This window comes from Myxocyprinus asiaticus, chromosome 8 (genome assembly GCF_019703515.2).
Source record: "Myxocyprinus asiaticus isolate MX2 ecotype Aquarium Trade chromosome 8, UBuf_Myxa_2, whole genome shotgun sequence".
Taxonomy (NCBI): Eukaryota; Metazoa; Chordata; class Actinopteri; order Cypriniformes; family Catostomidae; genus Myxocyprinus; species Myxocyprinus asiaticus.
In genome coordinates this window covers 29698065-29723667 of record NC_059351.1, presented here as the reverse complement: position 1 = coordinate 29723667, position 25603 = coordinate 29698065, and the positions used below count along the sequence as shown (strand labels likewise).

General features: G+C 39.9%; 1 protein-coding gene across 1 annotated transcript in view; it reads right to left on the bottom strand.

Moving 5' to 3' along the window:
• Window positions 1–1721: 1721 nt before the first annotated feature.
• The window catches only part of LOC127444929 (solute carrier family 2, facilitated glucose transporter member 5-like), a 47555-nt gene continuing 23673 nt past the window's right edge, over window positions 1722–25603 (bottom strand). Inside the window, exons 12-14 of the mRNA XM_051704595.1 lie at window positions 24929–25128; window positions 5050–5129; window positions 1722–3144 (exon numbers count right to left, since the gene is read on the bottom strand). Coding sequence (XP_051560555.1) covers window positions 3077–3144; window positions 5050–5129; window positions 24929–25128 — 348 coding nt within the window. The 3' untranslated portion in view covers window positions 1722–3076. The remainder of the gene's footprint in view (window positions 3145–5049; window positions 5130–24928; window positions 25129–25603) is intronic.

The following is a 25603-nucleotide window of genomic DNA, read 5'->3' as shown; positions in this document are numbered from 1 at the left end:
TGGTAAATATATAATTATAAAACAGTCATATTATACTTTATAACAGCTTTTATAACAAACTATCTATGATGTTACATTGCCTCTTCCTCATTCAAATTAAGCATGCTTTTGTAATAGGAAACATTACCCACAAAACATGCTGAAATCATGACTGTCTTAGAATATGAAAACAGTTTTCATCAAAATAGATTTTATTAGCCTTCATCATTGTCATAATTGGTTTAAGGACATCTTCCAGCCAACTTAAACTAAAGAAATTTAAAACCCAACCCCTAATAGGAATTTTTCAGAAATCTCCCACAAGGAAAAGTGGAAAATAGCTAAGATTCTGGTATCCACTCATGAACATATACAGCTACATTAGGCTATTCCCTGGTTGCCTGTAAGACTTTGTTTCACTGCGCCTTCGTGGTGACCCCATTTTTCATTTTTTTTTTTCATCCACACACTACATGTGTGAGTAATATATGGTGCACGAAGGTACTGACTTAATATTGGTTTTAACATCTAATGGCTAGACATGTGCTGTCAAATAATCCTTCCAGCTTGGTTGTTTGATACATTCAGTCCACCGGAAAACAATATATCTAATTAGTTCAGATATTACAGGGAATATATTACATGGTTTTTTTACACTGATAATGTATCATGTCAAGGGCATATCATGCTCCCCTTGCTGGTGTGGAAGAAATTCATCTTGTCTTAATGCAATGCTGACCTGAAGCTGTGGTGACCCTGCATCAGTGGACAGGAACATGTCTGTGCATCTTGTATTTTCTAATGCATCACTGCCCACATTATCTGTTGACTTCTCAGACTCTTTACGATTCACTCTCCACTGCTGACAGTAGTCAAGTCTGCTGCTGCATCCCTGTTTGGCCAACCACCATAGTGCCCTTGAGTGCAAGACACTTTCATCTACCACGTGTTGCACTGCAACAGCAGACCTATTACCATCTCGTCTACTTTCTGAGAAGTGATGGGAACTTGCTAGGGTAAGGAATTCCAGAATATTGCTTCACATTCTAGCAAATAAAGGCTTTATTCTTGCTTTCAATACACTCATGTGCCGCAATGACCAGAACATTGCAAGCACCACCAATCTCAGATGAAACCATAAGTCCAAAATAATTCCCATGCATGGCTCAAAAGAATCACTTTCACACCTTTGAGCACACATAGGAGCGACAAATCAGCTGCCAAGCAGCATAGAAAATGTCATTATCGTATTGGTTTAATTCAGTCCCATAAATCACTCATATCAGTCTGTGTGCTGGCTTAGAGGGTGAGAATGTACCTGAATGATTAGTTCCAGAGGGAGATGGCTATGAGTTATTTTGCCACCTGGAATGATTCAGTGTGCTAGTTAGCGAGGTCTTATCTCAGATATTACACTGAATTTGTGTGTTTGAAACTTTTGTCCAGGCCATGTCTTGGATTTTAATATGATGTTACCTAAATCAAGTATTTTCAGGTCAAGTGAGAGTGCTCATTTGAGATCATGTTTAGAATATGCTTATTTGTGAGCAAAGAAACTGTAGGGAATGAATGAGCAGGTTTTCAATTTTATGGTGTAATTTAGTACCAGTTTTGCCGAACTCCTCCCTGTGAAAATCTCCAAAACCACAAAATAACAAAACACTCTATATATAGGCCTACATATATTATAGAAAGCACATAAAATGGGCACAAAACAAGTTAACAGATAACGTGTGGGCCAATCACATTTTTATTTTTTATTTTTTTTTTTTTTTATCAAGCCAGTGCATTTGGTCCTGTGTAATTTGACAGCAGCAACATCTTTAATACAGACTTTACATAAATCTTCTAAGTGGAAATTGATCGATCGAGCAATGTAAATGGCTAAGTACATTCAGTTTCAGCAACAGACAAATTCCTAGTTGATGCAATTGAGGTCATACATACCTGCCTCTGATCAAAAAATGGGTTTTGCACTCGCAATGTGCTTGGTGGTCAATAAATATTTTGTTACATCTGACTTCTTATTATATAGTATGACTTTACGTGTGTTTAATAATTAATTCATAAAAATCCCAAGTATATTTAAATAAAGCCAAATTAGCTCCTTGTCGCAAAACATCACAAGAAGTCGCAGCAACCATCACTAAATTTGGTTACAAATTCCCCTAACTGGCAACACAGTTTAGTACCATCATTCAGCTTTTTTACTTGGCAAAAGTATTTAATGGACACAGATGACAGATGCTTTGACTGATTTATATCAATTTCATCTGTGTTTAGCAGTCATCCAACATGCATTAGATATTATAAGGCAGAAATATGACATAGTCTCGTTTCAACCTGCTTTATAGCTGTAATTATCCTGATCATAACTTTTCTGAGAAAAACAATTTGTACTAGACTTATATCATCTGTTACACTGCTTTATCAAAATCTTACCTTTCCTTGTATTTATGAAAACTGATATAATGATATATTGTTAAACAAAAAATCACTCAAATAGCCAACTTCATAACTAACACCCCATTTCCTACCAGTTGGCGGCACAATCAAATTCTTTTTCCATTTCCTAGAGGCCTATTCATGAATTTGATGCATCTTTAGGAGCCTGATCAAGTACTTTCTGCACTGTATTCACAACTGTTTTAGCATTTTTGTATTGCTTTCATTGTTATCTTCCTTCCCTTAGTATATAACTTCTATCCATGTACTTCTGTGAGAGATTGTCTGTTTTGAGCATTACTGATTCTGTATGAACCACAATTTATTCACAATATCATACAGTACATAACAGAAAACATTGTCTCCTTTATTTGGCCCTGTCTTTTTTCATTGTCCTTAGACACCCTTTCAATAATGTCATCTGTTCAGGATGACAAATTTTGAGTAGCTAGTCTTCTTTCTTGTTCCCGCTAACTCTTTGTGGTCAATCAGCCAAATTAATTCTACAGTGGTTTACCAGGAATCATGCTTTTGTAAAGTTTTTGGGAACCAGAGGGTGCATTTCAATTTCACAGCCATGTGAAACATTTTTTCCTCCTTTTCTTTCTCTCCTCCACTGTTGTATCACTGCTCTTGCTTAAAAAGGTCTGGTCTAAGTCTTCCATCTGTTAGTCTGGTCATTGAGGGGTTGATACTCTTCCAGACATTGTCCTTGTCCTTCTAAATGGAAGCAGCAAAATGAAAGAGAGAAAAAGAGGGTGAAACAAGAGCCTTGGCACAAGGATCTCTGGTTTATTCTTAGAGGAAGAGTGGAATGAGTAAATGTCTGAAGCAGCTAATATGAGCCCACTCCATTTAGTACTGTATTATTCACTCCAATTGATGCCAAGCGTAAAAATACACACTACTGTGAGACAGAGAAAGACAGAGAAAGAAAGTGGTGGAAAGGTAGACATCATGGAGGAAAAGGTGAAAGAAACCGGAATGTGTCTTAAATGTGGAAACAAAGTTGGAAGTAGATTGCAGGTGTCATCCAGTAACTTTTGGATGATACATGCTGTCAGAGACCATTTTAAAGCACATCCCAGTGTATTACTCAAGTTCAGCTGTAATTGTATTATAACTGCCTGGTTCTGAAGCAGACATGTGTTAATGCTTTCAGCGTGAGAAAATATATGGGAACTGTCTTCAAACAGCCCTTCCACAAATGGCAACTTCAGTTCTGAGTAAGGTGAGGTGCAGTGAGAGAAAAAGAGAGAATAATAGGCCACCTGTGTTTTATTCTCACAACAATGCTATTAAAAATAAAAATTGCAGGATTGGCTATTGAGGGAAGTGTTTATAGAGCCTACAGTGCCGTTCACTTTAGCTGCAGTCTTGATTCCGGAAGTGTTTGGCCATGAACCAAACCAACCAGTTCTGAGGTCAATTGCAACATTACAAACTTTAATTTTAAGCAAAAAAGTATTTGAAAATCTGACCAAAAGACAAAGTTCCAAGACTGTGTACTTAACAGCTTATTGAGCTAATACACCTTATTTTTGCTAGCACCATTCGTGATTTTTAATGGGAATGACAACGAGGCTGTGAGGGATAGATTTACCATCTCTCCAATGGTACAAATGGTATAAAGCTGTATAAAGCTCCTAGATCACATCTGATTTTTCACAAATCATGCTGTCTGGAGTTCTTTGTAAACTGAATGTTCTTGGACAGATATTTTTTTTATCAATGTTTTGTCAGTGGAATAATCCAAAACTTTAAACTGCAGTACAGCCCATTGAAGAGACTGTAAGTCTATCCCTCAGAGCCTTTTTGTCATTCCCATTAAAAATCAAAGATGGCACAAGCATTAATAAGGTCAATGAACTGTGTGACACAGTATGTCATTTTGCTGCAATTTGTTTGCTGCGATCATCTGAGTGGTGGATCTTCATCTGCTGGATCATGGATAATGTAGTTCTTTACCAGGAATTCAGCTATTAAACACAATTTGTAAGAAATTAAGCTGAAATACCATGGACTAATGGCTTCAGTAGAAGCACATACCGACAATTAATGACCTCAGACCTCACGGTAGATTTATCTTTAAAGGTTTACAAGTTATTGTTAATAATCCATTCCCTTATGGGAAAAAATTAATGGGATTTTTACTTCTGGAACCAGACCGTTGCGCTCTATTGACATTACTAGACTGAAGGTGCCAATATTTTGTTTAGTTCAATGCAGTCATGTTTTTATTTTCTTACTTTTCCTTTCATGCCAGGAAAGGAAATCTTTTAGTCCAGCCAATTTTCAGGATAGTCTTGGTTGAGGATCCTCCTGGCTACAGGTTTTACACTGCTCTCTATCAAGGGATTTTCCCCTTGTCTTGGATGATCCACTCCCCTGAATGAGATCTGATTTACTGTCTTGTAAACACATAGGATGTAGCATTGAGAATGGTTTAACAAAGTCAATAAAAGCAGATATCATTCCTGGTATTGGGAGTGCATGTGGTCTTCCTCATGCACAAACACACACAAGAGCAAATACACACTCACATTCACTTTTTTGCCTAGTGCTCCCACTTTCTTCTGTTTTTCTGTTCTGGGCTAGATAGAGCGATTGATTTTGCAGGCCTACCTGCAAGTTTGCTTTGAGTCTTTCTCTTTTTCATCTGGGTGCAGAAAAGTGGTCCCTGGTGTCCAAACAGCTGTGTAGACCTGGGAGGGAAAGAGGCTTGAAAAAGGGACATGAAGAAAGAAAGGAAATTCAATGGACCTCGGGGACTCTCTTTTTCTGCCTCTTTCCAGCACTTTCTCTCTCTCTCTCTCTCTCTCTCTCTCTCTCTCTCTCTCTCATTCAACAGTTCTCTCACCTCTCCATTTCTCTGTCACTCTCTTCATCTCCCTCCCATCTCTGCTTTTACAGATATAACCTCCAACCTCTCTCTCTCTCTCTCTCTCTCTCTCTCTCTCTCTCACTCACTGTCTTTCGCTGCAGCTAAAACAGCTTTAGGGCTCTGAAAGATGAGATTGAAATTATTTTTTAAATCCTAAACTTTTTTGTCCCAGGTGCATCATCGATTGGGCCCTCTTGTGTGATTATGTTTCTAAGCAAAGAAACTTTTTTGAAAGCCCTTCCAGAAAGAGCTTTTTTGGTAAGAAAAGGTGGTGGAAATCCCATTTGCTTAAACATCTTGGGAGGCTTATATACAGTATGTGTAAATGGTCTGAATACAAATGTATAAGGCTCTGGGCCTGCTAAATTGTCATCCTTCCAAAAGTAATGGGGAGAGGGCTGAAATCTTCTTAAGAGCTACATGGGGGTGTTACCTCCCACTATGGAATTCGCTCTGGAGAGGGTCAATTCTACCCTGTCACTACCTGCTGTATCATCTTACATCCAAAGAAACAAGACAGAAAGCCTAATATTTGGACTTTCAAATACCCCTTTTTTGGTCAGAATAGTCTCAGTGGTGAGAGACATGTGGTGATTGATTGGAAATTTGAATCAGAGCTCTACTGATCCTTCAGGATTGTGTGACAGCTGATGTAAAATACATTGAAGTCTAGAAAAATAGGAAACTTCCCTGTTTTACTGTAATGACTACTGTACATTCACAACCAGTTCTGGCAATTTACTCCAAAAAAAAATCTACTACAAATTACTGATTATTTCTCTAAAATTGTAATCAGATTACAATTGGAATGTGATTAGAAATGTGATTTCTTAATCGGAAAAGTAATAACATTACTAATCCCCTTACTTATAAGTTACTTTCTAAAATACTTTTTAAAAGAAACGTTTGTTTTTCAGCTCAGCAAATGTAAAATATGGTTTATATTTCCAGTTATCACAGAAATGGAAATAGACAAATATTAACAAATGGGGGCCTATTTTAAGAGCACTATGCCTTATGTCATACGCGCAAAGTCAGTGGGCATGGCCATGAATACAACAGAAATCTTTACTATTTTATATAACAAATCCTTTAGTATCGTATTATATATTTACAATAATATAACAACAATAAATAATATTCAGCTGGGTTCAATAATATAAGTAGAGTGGTGGTGGTTCAGTTGTTGGTTCAATCCCCACAGCCACCACCATTGTGTCCTTGAGCAAGGCACTTAACTCCAGGTTGCTCCAGGGGAATTGTCCCTGTAATAAGGGCACTGTAAGTCCCTTTGGATAAAAGCTTCAGCCAAATGCATAAATGTAAATGAAAGTAATTTCAGTTTTTGCACACCCTGTTCATTCACAAAAATTTTTTGTAAAATATATATGTAGGTGTATATTGCCTTTTTATTACTGTATTTTATTTGGTGCATATCAACTATATTTGGTGTACAATATTTTAAATTAAATACCATTCTTCCTTGTGTTCATTTAGTGAAAAACTTTGGAAAACATGCCTTCATTATCTTTAACTAGATTTTGTGTATATAATGCCCTCATGTTACCTGTGTCTTTGTCAGTTCTTGTCCTTTATGGATGAAGTGAATTATTTTCTGATTTCCTGCATATCCTGTGTTTGTGGCTTTCCAGTTCTTCCAGTGTTTGTTTTGCATACCTACACTGAAAGCTACATATAGATCCTGAACTTATGCCTCATCCCTATCAGACATTACAGAAGAACTGACCTATAAAATGGATCTAGCGGCGTTAGAACTTTTGTCTCTTTGTCAGGACACGGTCACCATCGAGGAGTACACAGAACTTTTCTGTGCCCTGGTGAGTTGCGTTAACTGGGGGATGTGGAACTGAAGGAACTTTACAGGTTTGCACTTAATGAGCCGGAGTCTAACCAGAGGTAAATATGAAGTCTCTTTGGTGGACTTTATAGACTGTGCTTTGAAGCTCACATTTTCCTCCTACACAGTGGGTTATGGCAGTAACCCCACTGCAACAACTAGTGTTCTCTCACTGGAGATGACAGGCTCTAAGAGGAGGAGGAGGAAAAAGCCCCCAGCTCCGGTTGTCCCGCTGGTCTCAACCTCGTTGGTCCCTGCTCCGGTGGTCCTGGTGGTCTTAACCTCAGTGATCCCAACTCTGGTTGTCCTGGTGGTCTCAACCTCAGTGGTCCCAACTCTGGTGGTCACGGTGGTCTCAACCTCAGTGGCTCTCCACCTCAGTGGACCATCTGACCACACCCTCTACATCACCTGCCACGGACCACGAGCCTGCGTCCACGCCTGCCATGGACCACAAGCCTGCGTCTTGCTCTCCAGTGCTTTGCTTCTTGAGTCCCTGAGCGTCTTGCTCTCTAGTGCTTTGCTCCATGAGTCTCCTAGCGCCATACTTTCTGGTACCTTGCCATCTGAGTCCTCCAGTGCCTTGATTTTTATGCCTTGCTCTCTGAGCCCTCTAGTACCTTGCTCCCAGAATCCCCTATTGTATTGCTCTTTGATGTCTTGCTCACAAAGTCCCCTAGTGCTTTGTTCTCTAAGCCCCCTAATGCCCAGCTCTGAGTCCCTTAGCGCTATGCTCTCTATTGCCTTGCCCTCTGAGTCTCCAGCTGCCCTGGCCTCTGAGCCCTCTGCATTCCCAGCTGCCCTGGCCTCTGGGCCCTTTGAATCACCTGTCACCCAGACAGCTGAGTTTCCCATTGGCCAGACCTCTAAGTACTCTGTTGCACTGACCGCTGAGTGCCTGGTTGCCCCGGCCTCTGATTCTCCAGTTTCCCTGACCTCTGAATCCCCCATCATGGCCTCCACACTGGCCATGGTCCACGAGATGCCACAGCTAAATCCTCCAAGGCCTCCATTCCAGCCACATACCATCTCTCCAAGCCATGCTCCAAGCCCTGTCTCACCAGGCCATGCTCCATGCCTTGTCTCGCCTGGTCCACGTCAGTCTCTCTGTGCTCCGCTGGTTCCGCCCTGGCCTCCTGTTCCACGCCAGTCTCTGTGTTCTCCGTCTGTTCTGTCCTGGTTTCCTGGTCCACACTGGTCTCTGGGTCCTCCGCCTTGGTCTCCTGGTCCACGCCGGTCTTTGGGTCCTCCGCCTTGGTCTCTTGGTCCACGCCGGTATCTGGGTCCTCCGCTGGCTCCCCCCTGGCCTCTTATTCCACACCGGTCTCCTGGCCATCCACCTGGTCCGCCCTGGTCTCATGGCCAGCCGCCTAGTCTCCTGGCCTTCCGCCTGGTCTTCCCTGGTCTCCTTGCCATCTGCCTGGTCCACCCTGGTCTCCTGTTCCACACCGGTCTCCTGGCCATCCACCTGGTCCGCCCTGGTCTCCTGGCCATCCACCTGGTCCGCCCTGGTCTCCTGGCCATCCGCCTGGTCCACCCTGGTCTCCAGGCCATCCGTCTGGTCCGCCCTGGTCTCCTGGCCATCTGCCTGGTCCGCCCTGGTCTCCTGGCCATCCACCTGGTCTCCTGGCCATCCGCCTGGTCCACCCTGGTCTCCTGCCCATCCACGTGGTCTCCTGGCCATCCGCCTGGTCCGCCCTGGTCTCCTGGTCATCCGCCTGGTCCGCCCTGGTCTCCTGTTGCTTTGCCTCCTGCCCATCCCTCACCTCCTGGCCATCTGCCTGGTCATCCCTCGCCTCCTGGCTGCTAACCTAATTCATCTGCACCACCATGGTCTCCAGGTTGCCCTCCTGAGCTCCCATGGTCACCTTCTGTTCCCACCCTTTTCTTTTTAGTTGCTGTTGGGGGGGGGTAGGGCTCTGTAATATATATGCGACATTTTCCCTAGCAGCCAATAGAGGTTGCTAGGAGGGTTAAAGAATTTTAGTTTGAAGTTTGTTTTTTGTCCTGTCTCTGTACTCCTCTTTATTGCTCCCTGGTATTTTGTTAATTAGTCTTGTTAACCTCGTTAAGACTTGTGTGTATATAATGCCTTCATGTTACCGGTGTCTTTGTCAGTTCTTGTCCTTTATGGATGTAGTGTTTTATTTTCTGATTTACTGTATGTCTTTCCAGTTCTTCCTATGTTTGTTTTGCATATCTTCAACTAAAGATGCAGTTAGATTCTGATCTTAAGACTCATCCTTAACAGACATTACAGGATGTTTGTTTCCTAGTGTGGTCATGAACAAAAGCCCATGAATTCATATTTTAAATGTGTTATACTGTACATAAATAATAGAAATATGGGTATCCCAAGTAATGTACTTAAAACTTCCTTAATTGACCCTACACTAAGCCCCACCTTAAAAGCGTTTCCGACCAATTCTGTCTTAGCATTTGTTGCCCCGCCACCATTACTCTGACAAGTGTTTGCCTTTTTACAATGAGTAAAAAGTGGTGTGTGAGTAGTTTTAAGTGGGTTTTTATCGAAATGATCCAAAAAAAATGACAAAAAGTTGGGTCATGTGTAATATTGACACAAGGTACCTTTTTTTTCTTTAAATATTGAGAAGAGCATACTATGGATTAAAGTGTATCATTCCTCATTCCCAAATGATCAGGTATAACATTAGCGAAGACATCTACATTTCCTCCAATGTAAACTTACATAGTAAATAAAGAGTTCACAGCATCAAAGTGAGTCTGTTATGAGATGTTATAAGCAGTTCTTTTCACTTACACTAATGTTATGAGGTTTTAATTGCTATCAAGTGATGCTTTTCTCTTTTAATGTGACTGTGATGATCGTTTGCCTCAATTCTGATTCACAGTCTGCACCGTTTTCAGTCAGACTACTGTGTAATTTAACTATTTTATAAAAATTTTCAGATAAATATGCTTTACAATGTCACTCTTCATTCCATCCCACGTAATATTATCCATTCCGTTTATGAGAATATTTAGCCAAAAACCACGTCGTTCACAACAATCTCCCATTCATTCCTCTGGGGAGTTCTGTAGAACTCGTCAGAGTGAGCAGCCATAAACAAGGGGGCCGGAGCTTAGCGAAGGGTCAATTGAAAGTCAGTAATTGCAATCAGATTACAATCATTTAAAATATAATGTGTCACACTACTTGTTGACTAAAAAGGTAATTGGAATACAGTACTTACTTTGTAATCAGATGACACCCAAGACTGTTCTCAACACAACATCTACAAAACCCGATGGTCTGCTGGAGCATTTAAGGTATCTCATTAGATAATGAGTATCAGGCCTCAACTGCTCAATTTCAGAGGCATCAAGAATGACTCCAGTTTGTAGCTATCCAGATCAGTTTAAAATGTTAACATTTTATTTTGATGGCAATACAGTGTAGACTATATATCTCATATGCCAATTCCAAATTGGATATACAGGTCAGAGAAGCTGCGAAATATGCTTTCTGACTCACCTGCTTCTCCAGAATAGTTGCAACACATCTCTGGAGATTCTACTGAGAAAAAGAGCAAGAGAGAGGCAGAGCATGTGTGTGTGTGTGTGTGTGTGTGTGTGTATGTGTGTATGTGTGTGTGTGTCTATGCATGTACTTACATGCTAAACAAAGCGAGAAAGCAGAGAGGGAGTCAGTTGGCCAGCGATTCAGAGGAAAGTCATTGCGGAGAGGAGAGGGAAAAAGGGCAGTGTTTAGAGCAGTAATGTTTGTTTAGTCCCCATCAAAGCTGTGCCTAATTATTTTACCATGCTTAGGTTTAGCCTGATGCAGCCTTTTTCTTGTCAACCTTAACCTCACCCTTACTGTCCTAGTTAAGAGAGATATCAGCCTCAAATCCCTTCGTTTGCTGCCTTAAAATATTTCGTGATAGTTCAACATTAGTAGGAGGCTACTTGGGTTACCTAGATTCGTTCATAGTCTTTTTTTTTTTTTTTTTACTTTCATGTGCTTCAATAGATAAAGAAAACATTCTTTATGCAATGAAGCACGTGGTGTTTCAAACCATTTTTCAGAAAAAAAAAAGTAATAATTTTGTACTCAGACACACTGATTTAAGAGAAAGGAGGATGATTGCACCATTGTTGGAAAAGCTCCTGAAACTGTGGCAGCATCCCAAAACATTAGAATAATGACTAAACTACAGTCAAGCTACCCTTCTACATAAGTAGTTAGATAGTAGGTACACTACAAGTTACTAAGAAAAGGTAGCTACATTTCAGCTATTTCAGGAAGAAAATGTTTCATTTAGTCTATAATGTAGATTAGGTTAAATTTAAATTAGGCCTAAATACAACAAATTTTAAACCAAGTACAATTTTTGTTTTCAAGAATACATATATCTATCTATCTATATATATATATATATATATATATATATATATATATATATATATATATATATATATATATATATATATATATATTCTTGAAAACAAAAAAAAGTGAGTCAAAAACATAGGCCTATTGATAAAAAGCAGCAACTGACACAGTATTTAAGTTCAAGTGAATCGTTTCTTTGAACTAGTTTGCTTACATGAACCGTCCAAACGAACCGATTCATAGAAATGAATTGGACTTCCCAATGCTACTCAAAACTGAATGGGTGAATAGTTTATTTTAACTAGTTTGTTTACATGAATAGTCCCAAGTTAAACTCAGTCGAACAGCATTTGTGGCATAATATTGATTACCACAAAAAATTATTTGACTTGCCCCTCCTTTTCCTTAAAAAAAATTTAAAATCTGTGTTACAGTGAGGTACTTACAGTGCTGTGGAAAAGTATTTGCCCCCATCCTGATTTCTTGTTTTTGTGTACTTTTCATACTAAATTGTTTTAGATCTTCAAACGAGATATAACATAAAACAAAGGCAACCTGTGTAAACACAAAATACAGTTTTCAAATATATATGTATTTTTTACTGAAGCAAAAATGTTATCCAACACCTATATCACCCATGTGAAAAACCTACTGCCCCCTTAAACTTAATAGCTGGTCGTGCCACCTTTAGCAGCAACAACTGCAAGCAAATGCTTCCGATAACTGGAGATCAGTCTTTCACCACGCTGTGGTGGAATTTTGGCGCACTCTTCTTTGCAGAACTGCTTTAGTTCAACCACATTGGAGGGTTTTCGAGCATGAACTGCCCGATTAAGGTCCTGCCCCATCATCTCAATCAGGTTCATGTCAGGACTTTGACTAGGCCACTCCAAAACTTTCATTTTGCTTATTTTGAGCCATTCAGAGGTGGACTTACTCCTATGCTTTGGATCATTGTCTTGCTGCATAATCCAGTTGCGCTTGAGCTTCAACTCATGGACTGATGACCGGACGCTCTCCTTTAGGATTTTCTGGTAGAGAGCAGAATTCATGTTTTCCTCAATTATTGCAAGTCACCCTGACCCTGAAGCAGCAAAGCATCCCCACACCATCACTCTACCACCACCATGCTTGACTGTAGGTATGATGTTTTTTTTTGTGGAATTCTGTGTTTGATTTACGCCAGATGTAACAGGACCCCTGTCTTCCAAACAGTTCCACTTTCAACTCATCAGTCCACAGAACATTCACCCAAAAGTTTTGAGGATCATCAAGGTGTGTTTTGGCAAAATTCAGACAAGTCTTAATGTTCTTCTGGGCTAGCAATGGCTTTCGCCATGGCACTCTTCCATGAATGGCATTTTTGGCCAGTGTCTTTCTGATAGTGGAGTCATGAACAGTGACATTTTATTAATGCGAGATAGGCCTGCAGTTCCTTGGATGTTGTCCTTGATTTTTTTGTGACTTCCTGGATGAGTCATCGCTGTGCTCTTGGAGGAATTTTGGAAGGTCAGCCACTTCTGGAAGGTTCACTACTGTGCCAAGTTCTCTCAATTTGGAGATAATGGCTCTCACTGTGGTTCTTTGGAGTCTCAGAGCCTTTGAAATAACTTTGTAACCCTTCACAGACTGATGTATTTCAATCTTGTTGTATGTATTTCTTTCGACCTTGGCATAGTGTGCTACTGGGTGACACTTTTAGCCAAATTCATGCTGCTGAAAAAATTCTATTTAGGTGTTGATTTGATTGAACAGGGCTGGCAGTAATCTGGCCTGGGTGTGTCTAGTGCAGCTGAACCCCATTATGAATGCAGTTTCGAAAATTTGGGGATTTAGTATCTTAAGGGCAAATACTTTTTCACACAGGCCCAGTTGGTATTGGATAACGTTTTTGCTTCAATAAATAACATTATCATTTAAAAACTGTATTTTGTGTTTAACCAGATTGCCTTTGTTTTGTGTTAGATTTTGTTTGAATTTTTGAAACAATTTAGTATGAGATATACACAAAAACAGAAGAAATCAGGGTTGGGGCAAATACTTTTCCACAGCACTGTACAATGGAATTGAATGGGGGCCAATTTAAAATACTCACTGTTTCAAAAGTTTAGCCACAAGACATAAACGATATGCATGTAAACATGATTTTAGTGTGATAAAATCACTTAATAACCTTTTCTGTGTAAAGTTATAGCCAGTTTTACAACTCGTTGCCATGACGATGTAATGTCAACAAACCCTAAAATGACTGTAAAAATCACGATTTAAACAACTTTACAGCTCAAATAATACACAAGTTTTAACAGAAGAATTAAAGTGCTTTTATAAAATTATAAGCTTAAAATTTCTGCCTTTAAACCCTCAGAAAATTGGTCCCATTCACTTCCATTGTGAGTGCCTCACTGTAACCTCGATTTTTGCTTAATTTCTTTTTAAGAAAAGGAGGGACGAGTTGGAATCCATTTTTGTGGTAATCAACATTATGCCACAAATGCTGTCGATTGAGCTTAATTTGTATTGAACCTGGAATATTCCTTTAAATGTTTTACTTCCCAATTATTTCAGAGAGGGAGGTTTAGGTATTAGGCTACACTGCTGATCGTTGGCAAAAGTAGCTTGTTACTGAATAAAATACACTATTGTGAAAATAGCCAAACTACTGTCACGTTACTAAAAAATGTAGGCCTAGTTACATAAGTAACGATGCTATTTTTAGTTAGTTACTCTGCAGTTTGTTTGGTGAGATACGATGAGATCTGCCATCATAAATGTTACCTGGTAGTTTTGGTTAAAATTCCTTTAAAGCTCCTTGATAGTCCAACTTTTTTTCGTTCATGTTCTTCAATTGAAAAGGCATTCTTTTTCCATTAAAGCACATGGTGATTCAAACCATTTTTCATTATTGTTTTGATCAAGCACTCTTTTTAAAGAAAGAGGAGGATGTTTGTAAGGTGAGATACACTGAGATCTGACATGATAAATCTTACCTGGTGGTTTTGGTTGGTATTTGGTATGACATAGTTTGCTGGCATCCCCAGTGCTCCAGATATCCCATGGTGCATCAGCCTCACTGCAATTGTAAAAGTCACTGTAAAAGTCAGCTATTGCATCATGGAAACAGTACTCCTCTCTTCCACAGCCAGCCTGGAGAACTAATCATCAGTCTGTCACAGAGGCAAAGCTGTACATGAGTGTGTGTGGCAAGGGGCTTAAATGTGACCCCAGCTTGCACCATGACCCCCATCTGGGTGGGGGATAACCACAAGGTTGTTTGGGGACCCTACAGAACCATATTTCTCTGACCCCCTCTTCTCTCCATCCTCTAAACTCCTTCACCTCTTGCCATTAGAGTGACCACACGTGTAGTGCAAATAAAATTATAAATATTCTAAAGCTGACTAATGCAGTCTGCGATATCTGGAAGTGAGTTTTAAATAAAACAGCCTCAGGAGTTTAATATACCATTCACATATAAATATGCAATGAGATCTTTTTTTATTTGTGCTGGGTCGGGTCAGAATGATCTGGAATGCTTTTAAGAATGTTCTGTCGGACCCATTAGTACATTGGCACATTCCAGGGGCGTTTCTGTCCCTCTTCGGGCATATATCATCCGCATTATCTGTACACACACACAAACATGATCACTCTGCAGCCTCAGTTTGGGACTGTTGATGTGTTAATCACCTTAGAATACATACACACACACACATATATTCCACAGGCTCACTATTATACGGTGTAACAAAGATCGTAGCTCTTCTAGCGGGGCGTGGTCTGAACAGAGGGTGAAAGCCCATCCCAGGGGGTAGTACCGAAGGGTGAGGACTGCCCACTTGATGGCCAGACACTCCTCAACGGTGCTGTACCTTGCCTCTCTCATCAAAAGCTTCCGGCTGATGTTCAGCACCAGGCGTTCCTCCCCCTTGACCACCTGGGACAATACGGCTTCCAACCCCCTGTCTGACGTGTCGGTCTGTAAAACAAAAGGGAGAGCAAAATCCGTAGCATGTAACAACAGCCCGGCACAAAACACAGCTTTCACCTGCATAAAAGCCTTTTGGCACTGCTCCGACTACTTGACCGGTCTGGGGCCCCCTTTTTAGTGAGATCAGTCAGTGGGCTGGTGATGTCTGTGTAATTAGGCACAAACCTTCTATAATAGCCAGCCAGCCAGCCCCAGGAACTGTCTCACCTCCTTTTTGGTCTTGGGTCTCAGACAGGCCGCAATCGCTGTGGTCTTCTCAATTTGGGGACGCACCTGTCCGTGGAACCCCAGATACCGTACCTCAACCCATCCAATTGTGCATGTCTTGGGGTTTGCCATGAGTCCCGCCCATCACAGCGACTTCAGAACAGCCCTCAAATGCTGCATTTGCCACTGCCAATCATTACTGTATATATTGAGGTCATCCAGATAGGCAGCGGCGTACACAGAGTGCAGTCTGAGGACTCGGTCCATAAGGCACTGAAACATAGCCAGGGCCCCAAACAAACCTAACGGAAGTGCCAAACGTATGGAGAAGGCAGTTTTCTCACGGGACATTGGTGTTAAGGGGATCTGCCAATATTCCTTTGTAAAATCCAGTGTCGAATAAAAGCAAGCCACGCCCAACCGATCGAGGAGTTCATCATTACGAGGCATTGGATGAGTGTCAAATTTAGACACCACGATGACTTTTCATTAATCCACACAGAACCGCACCGAGCCATCGCTCTTCGGAACCAGCCCCATCGGGCTGGCCCAGTCACTGTGGGATTATTCTATTAACATAGCATGGCCTTTAATTCTTCCCGAACCACTTTTTTTTGTGCTCGGGTAATCGGTAGGGACGACTCCATACCACTACCCCTGGGGTTGTTTCGATATGGTTTTCTATGAGATTCATACGTACGAGAACTCCCTTTGTCGGGGACCCAAACCAATGCCGGTCCTCCGCTTGGGCCTGGAGAAGCGCAATGAACCGCTGCTCCTGGTCCACGCACAGCTCTAGGAGGGCCTGATTCTGTGACTGGTGGATGCTGGTGAGGGTCTTGAACACTTCCTCCAGAGGTGAAGCATCCATGGAGGCGTTCTTCCTCCTTGGTTTCGGCACCAGTGTAACAAAGATCGTAGCTCTTTTACAAAAGAGGAAGTGGGAGACGGCGAAATCCAACTCAAAAGGTATTTTTATTTTTTATCACTCAAACACTCAGTTTTCAGCAGACTCAAACAACACAGTCTCTAGGTGTTTGTGTGTGTAGCTCTCTCTCTCCCCTCACTGGCATCTGGCTCGCTCTTAAATCCTTCTCCAACTCTCACTGCAATGACAAACAACTGTTAGAGACAATCATTGACAGGTGATGATCCTTACCGTTCTCATCTCCCGATCTCGCTCTCTATTCACAAGCCGGCTTTTGACCACGCCCCCACCACCACATACAGATCACCAAAAATCCAAAAATTATAACATTAACAGTAAAGACCTCCTAAATGGATTAATAACCAAGAGATGACTACAGACAAAAAAACTAAATGTTTGCCTTTATCAGAGCAACAATGTAATCCTTAAACAACAGAACCCACCGTTCTGCTTGTAGTAGACTTATCTTAAGTTTTTTCTCCATTCCACACCCTCTCATTTTTTAAATAAGAAACAAAACATTATAAAATATCATACTTGGCTCTGTCCTCCAAGTTTTCCTGTGGAAGAGATGCGGGATAATGAGAAGTCTGCAGTCACAGGAAGCTTAGACAGGTATGAAAAACATGCTGTGCCATACAGGAGAGATAAGAGAGCTGAAATTCAGTGGCAAGTTTTTCAGAGTGTTGAAAGCACCTGACTGGTATGTGCTGGTAATCTTTCTGACAGTGGAGGGGTGGGTGGGGGTATTTGAGGAGATGGTGTGTGCATGTATGTGTGTGTTTATAGGACTGAAGGGCAGACGGATTGATGTAAGTTATAAGGGCTCAGTGGACACTCTACACAATCTGTCAGTGCATGAGTGTGTGCTTGCATGTCTTAGGAAGGACTGAAGGGAGTGTTCATTGATCAAACACTCTCTGTATCTGCCACTATGTCACTCAAATTCCAGTAGGGGTTGTGATTGGATACTCCACCTCAATCTCAGGTGATCAGGTGATCCGGTGACAACTCTACCACTCCTGGCTTTTGAGGTGCTGGTAGTTAATGCCCCGTGATATTTAAGGTTGGCCTGCTTCGTGCTATCTAAGTCAGTTGTGTGTATTTACAGTAGGTTCCAAAAGTCTGAGACCACAAGTGAAAATGCTTCTATTTTGCATTCTTTTCTAATTTAATGTATATGTATATTTGTTTTTTCATTACAAACCATATTATCAGCATAGCAATTTGAGAGAAATGTACACACATTTCAGAAATTCTCTTCACTCAAGAGTGGACTCCACACGTTTATGCAAAACCTGATTATTCATGTTATGCCACCATGATAATAGAATGTTCAAAAAAGCATCTTGTGTGCTTCAGTGGAAACAAGGAAATTTGACTTTTGTACAAAGGAGTTACATTGTCAGTCACAAGTGTTGTTTTTATTTGATAAGTGAGCTAAGAATAGTGCAGAATCCTAAATATTTCTTATTCATTTTACTGGGGAAATCAATGTGGTCTCAGACTTTTGGACCCCATTATGTGTTTAAAACAAAGCTTTCGAAAATCTAAAAACATTACAGAAAACATGGACTTTCATATGTGAGAGAAAGAAATAAAGGGCTATTACTTGACTAACAAGCTATTACTTGAGTAACAGGACTTCTAACATTTCTTTCTTTCTTTCTTTCTTTCTTTCTTTCTTTCTTTCTTTGAACAGATATTTTGGATGTCTCAGAATGTTTGATGTTTACATGGCACATCACTTGAAAGATCAGCTCCAAAACTGATTTCAGATTATGTATATTCTACAGTAAATGTTGTCAAAAGAAAATGTGGTCATATTTATGCATTGTACGCCCTCTGTTGTTTTGTCCTGACTGTGGACATGTCAGACTGTGGTGTGTTATAAATACACATAGGCAATCAATAAACAAAGTCACATGAAATGAAATATCAAATTGTATCTAATTGTATTAATACACCAACACAACTTATTCTTGTTGGACATTTTTTGGACAACAGCTTACAACACATTTCAGCTTTATCAGTACAGAAATGTACAGTACACACTATGTTTGTATATACAGTGTAGCTTTACATTCACTTGTATATGTACACTGGTTTTCTGATATTTAATTTTTTTTGTCCTATTTTCTGTATAATTAATATGTTAATCATATATTAATGTAATAATTTATAATGATTTGCATGGTCCACCCCATTCAGGCAAGTAGTTCTTAGGTTCTGGAATTAAACTACGAATGTAGCCAAGAACATGCTCCCTATTTTAAAATAAAGGAGAATACAGTTTAATACACAGGGTTGGGTATTAACGGAATACATTTAACGGGATTGCGTATTTAAAATACAAAATATAAGTAACTGTATTCCACTACAGTTACAATTTAAATCATTGGTAACTCGAATCCAGTTACATTCTAAGGTATTTTGATTACTGAAGAGATTACTTTGCATTTTATTGTAATTTGTTTCATTTAATATTTAGTCCTTTCAGATGGAAAACATTTATACATATAAATGATACGATCAAAAGTGCATTTGAGGAGTGGTGAAACACTTTCTTATGATGTTTTACATTCATACGAGCAGACAGAGAAGTATGTTTGAAATAAGTTTGGAGCAGAAGAAATAGAAATAAGATTTACACTAAGCTAAAATGCTATTTCTAGCCATTTTACATGCATATGTTACCAGGCACGATCAGATTTTTTTATCAAGAAAATTCACGTTGGATCATAATTAAATTTTTTCTAGTAAGACCTTTGATATTAGGGCAAAAATCATACTCTAGATAATAATTTCTGTATTTTTTTCCTCTAAAAATATCTACAGTTAGATTGATCTTGTTTTAGAAACAACACTACATAAGATATTTAGGTTTTTCAAAGAATGTATTTTTAATGTGTATTTTTTCTTACTGTACTGGCAAAGTTTTTATAGTCAAAACAAGTGAAAAAATCTAACAGTGCTGAAGAAGTAATCCAAAGTATTTAGAATACGTTACTGACCTTGAGTAATCTAACGGAATATGTTACAAATGACATTTTACAGCATGTATTCTGTAATCTGTAGTTGAATGCATTTCAAAAGTAACCATCCCAACCCTGATAATACAGTATGGCTTAATTCAAAGGTGCCCCAACTTTTTCTTATGAAGGGCCAAAAATCTAATTAGATTGAAGGCCGTGAAATGAAAAGTTACTGTTGCATTACATCAAAGTGTATTATATTAACATATAAAAGTTACCCTGGTTCTCCTCCTTTTTTATTTCAAAATAGACTGTACTGTATATATATATATATACACACACACACACACACACAAATATACACACACACACTTATTCCAAAATAAATTCATTATTTTCCTCAAAATTCTACAAACAATACCCCATAATGACAATGCGAAAGAAGTTTGTTTGAAATCTTTGCAAATTAATAAAAAAAAAAAAATCACATGTACATAAGTATTCACAGCCTTTGCCGTGACATTCAAAATTGAGCTCAGGTGCATCCTGTTTCCACTGATCATCCTTGAGATGTTTCTACAACTTTATTGGAGTCCACCTGTGGCAAATTCAGTTGATTGGACATGATTTGGAAAGGCACACACCTGTCTATATAAGGTCCCACTGTTAACAGTGCATGTCGGAGCACAAACCAAGCCATTGAAGTCCAAGGAATTGTCTGTAGACCTCCGTGACAGGGTTGTATCGAGGCACAGATCTGGGGAAGGGTACAGAAAAATTTCTGCAGCATTGAAGGTCCCAATGAGCACAGTGGCCTCCATCATCCGTAAATGGAAGAAGTTTGGACTCTTCCTAGAGCTGGCCGCCCGGCCAAACTGAGCGATCGGGGGAGAAGGGCCTTAGTCAAGGAGGTGACCAAGAACTCGATGGTCGCTCTGACAGAGCTCCAGCGTTTCTCTGTGGAGAGAGGAGAACCTTCCAGAAGAACAACCATCTCTGCAGCACTCCACCAATCAGGCCTGTATGGTAGAATGGCTAGACGGAAGCCACTCCTCAGTAAAAGGCACATGACAGCCCACCTGGTGTTTGCCAAAAGGCACCTGAAGGACTCTCAGACCATGAGAAACAAAATTCTCTGGTCTCTTTGGCCTGAATGGCAAGCATCATGTCTGGAGGAAACCAGGCACCGCTCATCACCTGGCCAATACCATCCCTACAGTGAAGCATGGTGGTGGCAGCATCATGCTGTGGGGATGTTTTTCAGCGGCAGGAACTGGGAGACTAGTCAGGATCGAGGGAAAGATGAATGCAGCAATGTACAGAGACATCCTTGATGAAAACCTGCTCCAGAGCGCTCTGGACCTCAGACTGGGGCGAAGGTTCATCTTACAACAGGACAACAACCCTAAGCACACAGCCAAGATAACAAAGGAGTGGCTCCGGGACAACTCTGTGAATGTCCTTAAGTGGCCCAGCCAGATCCTAGACTTGAACCCGACTGAACATCTCTGGAGAGATCTGAAAATGGCTGTGCACCGACGCTCCCCATCCAACCTGATGGAGCTTGAGAGGTCCTGCAAAGAAGAATGGGAGAAACTGCCCAAAAATAGGTGTGCCAGGCTTGTAGCATCATACTCAAAAAGACTTGAGGCTGTAATTGGTGCCAAAGTTGCTTCAACAAAGTATTGAGCAAAGGCTGTGAATACTTATGTACATGTGATTTTTTTTCGTTTTTTATTTTTAATAGATTTGCAAAGATTTCAAACAAACTTCTTTCACATTGTCATTATGGGGTATTGTTTGTAGAATTTTGAGGAAAATAATGAATTTAATCAATTTTGGAATAAGGCTGTAACATTACAAAATGTGGAAAAAGTGAAGCACTGTGAATACTTTCCGGATGCACTGTATATATATTATATATATATATATATATATATATATATATATATATATATATATATATATATACATACATACATATATATATATATATATATATATATATATATGTATATATATATATGTATACACACATACACCGATCAGCCACAACATTAAAATCACCTCTCTCATCAACAAGACATTTACGTCTACAGAACTGCCGCACACTGGATGTTTTTTGTTTCTGGCACCATTCTGCGTAAATTCTAGAGACCATCATTTGTGAAAGTCCCAGGAGATCAGCAGTTACAGAAATATTCAAACCAGCCCATCTGGCACCAACAGTTATCCATGCGAACAGCTAATCAGCCAATCGTGTGGCAGCAGTGCAGTGCATAAAATCATGCTGATACGGGTCAGGAGCTTCAGTTAATGTTCACATCAACCATCATGAGAAAAAATTTGATTTCAAGTGATTTGGACCATGGCATGATTGTTGGTGCCAGATGGGCTGGTTTGAGTATTTCTGTAGCTGCTGATCTCCTGGGATTTTCACACACAATAGTCTATTACAGTTTACAATGCTATTCTGAGATGTGGGTTGGCGCTGTTTTAGAGGAACGAGGGGAACCTACACAATATTAGGTAGGTGGTTTTAATGTTATGGCTGATAGGTATATATATATATATATATATATATATATATATATATATATATATATATAGATAGATACACTATATTGCCAAAAGTATTCGCTCATCTGCCTTTAGACGCATATGAACTTAAGTGACATCCCATTCTTAATCCATAGGGTTTAATATGACGTCGGCCCACCCTTTGCAGCTATAACAGCTTCAACTCTTCTGGGAAGGCTTTCCACAAGGTTTAGGAGTGTGTTTATGGGAATTTTTGACCATTCTTCCAGAAGCGCATTTGTGAGGTCAGACACTGATGTTGGACGAGAAGGCCTGGCTCGCAGTCTTCGCTCTAATTCATCCCAAAGGTGCTCTATCGGGTTGAGGTCAGGACTCTGTGCAGGCCAGTCAAGTTCTTCCACACCAAACTCGCTCATCCATGTCTTTATGGACCTTGTTTTGTGCACTGGTGCGCAGTCATGTTGGAACAGGAAGGGGCCATCCCCAAACTGTTCCCACAAAGTTGGGAGCATGGAATTGTCCAATATCTCTTGGTATGCTGAAGCATTCAGAGTTCCTTTCACTGGAACTAAGGGGCCAAGCCCAGCTCCTGAAAAACAACCCCACACCATATTCCCCCCTCCAACAAACTTCACAGTTGGCACAATGCTGTTCGGACAAGTCAGACAAGTACCGTTCTCCTGGCAACTGCCAAACCCAGACTCTGCATCCGACGCTTTGCATTGCACTTGGTGATGTATGGCTTGGATGCAGCTGTTCGGCCATGGAAACCCATTCCATGAAGCTCTCTACGCACTGTTCTTGAGCTAATCTGAAGGCCACATGAACTTTGGAGGTCTGTAGCGATTGACCCTGCAGAAAGTTGGCGACCTCTGCGCACTATGCGCCTCAGCATCCGCTGACCCCGCTCTGTCATTTTATGTGGCCTACCACTTCATGGCTGAGTTGCTGTCATTCCCAATCGCTTCCACTTTGTTATAATACCACTGACAGTTGACTGTGGAATATTTAGTAGCCAGGAAATTTCACGACTGGACTTGTTGCACAGGTGGCATCCTATCACAGTACCACGCTGGAATTCACTGAGCTCCTGAGAGAGGCCCATTCTTTCACAAATGTTTGTAGAAGCAGTCTGCATGCCTAGGTGCTTCATTTTATACACCTGTGGCCATGGAAGTGATTGGAACACCTGAATTCAATTATTTGGATGGGTGAGCGAATACTTTTGGCAATATAGTGTATATATATATATATATATATATATAAAAACATTACTCTACAATCTGCTTCACTAATGCAATAAAGAGCTGCGTCGAAGTCATTTAAAAAAAAAAAGTATCCCTCTTGTCATATATGGCAAGGCGGGCAAAATCAAAGGTCATCACAGGCCAACTTTGGCCCGTGGGCCCTGGTTTGGGTATCTCTGACTTAATGAATCCAAGATGTCAGTTAAATATAATCCATGAAGGCACAAGGGAAGAACATCAATTATAAAAAAAAATTTAAAATAAAAAAAAAATATATAACAATAAATTAAGAAAATAAAAGATTATGCATTTCTGGTCCATATGCATGGTTTTGCATACATGTTAGATAATTATTTGAATATGGATTCATGTATTGGACAACACAGCCTTTGGTACACTGTAAGAAATGTACCTCATGGGGGGGTGTCTGAATTTGATAAAAAAGTAGATATGCTAAGCTATGTCCTTCCCCCACATTAGCTTTGATAAGGCGACAAATAAAACCACAGGGTGCTGAGGGGGCAGTTCACCACATTTGTATATTAACAATAATACCTTTAGCCATGTTACACTTGCTAAGTCACAGAACGCCAGCAGACATCTCCTCTTTTCTTGTCAAGAACAAACCAAATAACTTCCAAATAACAAAGTTCTTTGTTATTTCTCGTTAAGCAAATGCTTTCTTATCCAAAGTGACTTGCAATACAGGGGCAATTCTGCTGGAGCAAACTGAGATTAGATGCCTTGTTTGAGGGCACAATTGGTTAATCATTGATTACTTACATCAGGGGTATCAAACACACAATGGGATGGTTCGAGGAAATATGTCAAATGAACTTATTCCCAAAACATTGCCATTCATTTATTCTATCATATGACATATTCATAATACTCTATGTTAACTACAGTACAGCAGGATGGATAAAATTTTATTTTGTTGTGTTGCATGTTATAGCTTCAAGAAGAGTACAAGCATCATCATTGGAACACCCAGGTTTAACAAATAATATAATTGGCCCGCATGAGGTGATGTTAAATCCAATTCAGCCAACACATATGACACCCGGCTATCTAAAATGAGTTTGGCTCCCCCTAGTTTGAACCTTTAACCCTATATCCTATAACCCAGCCCAGGTCCTTAACCAGTAAACTACACCACCCACAAAAATGAGGTATGTCAAGTTTAGTAAACATAAAACATCAGTCTCAGCATGGTTTGATTCATAGAACTCTTGTTTACAGTGTCTTCTCATTTAAAAATAATTAAATTAGATCATCAAATTATTTATGATTATGATTTTTTTATTTTTTTTTTATTTATTATGTTGGTGAACCAGCCCTTAAATTGTCTAACAAGACAGGATAATTATTGAGGCATAATCAAAAAGGTCAAATTCTCATATCACTCAATTCAATGGTGATTTGTAGCACCATACAGCATACAACACTGTCCCTACATCATTAACATTATTTCTCCATCTTTTCACTTTTGTCCATATCTACAGCCAGTGTTCCATACCTGTTCATCTTTTTGAGGCTGAGTTGGTCAGTGATGGCCAGTGGCTGGTTTTCAATTTCACAACCGTTTCTTAAAGCAAACATCTGACTGATCTCCACGAATGTTTTGTTCTTCGTCTCAGGAATGATGAAGTAGACGTAAGTTGCCACACCCACACAAACACCACAGAACACCAGGTAACAGAATGCACCAGCTGACATCTGAAAATATGTTATATGTATTTATGGTTGCATGATATTCTGTGACATGCCAGGTAAAAATATTCATTAAATAATCTCACTGTTAGCATGTACAGCTACATACAGGTGCATCTCAATAAATTAGAATGTTGTGGAAAAGTTCATTTATTTCAGTAATTCAACTCAAATTGTGAAACTCGTGTATTAAATAAATTCAGTGCACACAGACTGAAGTAGTTTAAGTCTTTGGTTCTTTTAATTGTGATGATTTTGGCTCAAATTTAACAAAAACCCACCAATTCACTATCTCAAAAAATTTGAATATGGTGACATGCCAATCAGCTAATCAACTCAAAACACCTGCAAAGGTTTCCTGAGCCTTCAAAATGGTCTCTCAGTTTGGTTCACTAGGCTACACAATCATGGGGAAGATTGCTGATCTGACAGTTGTCCAGAAGACAATCATTGACACCCTTCACAAGGAGGGTAAGCCACA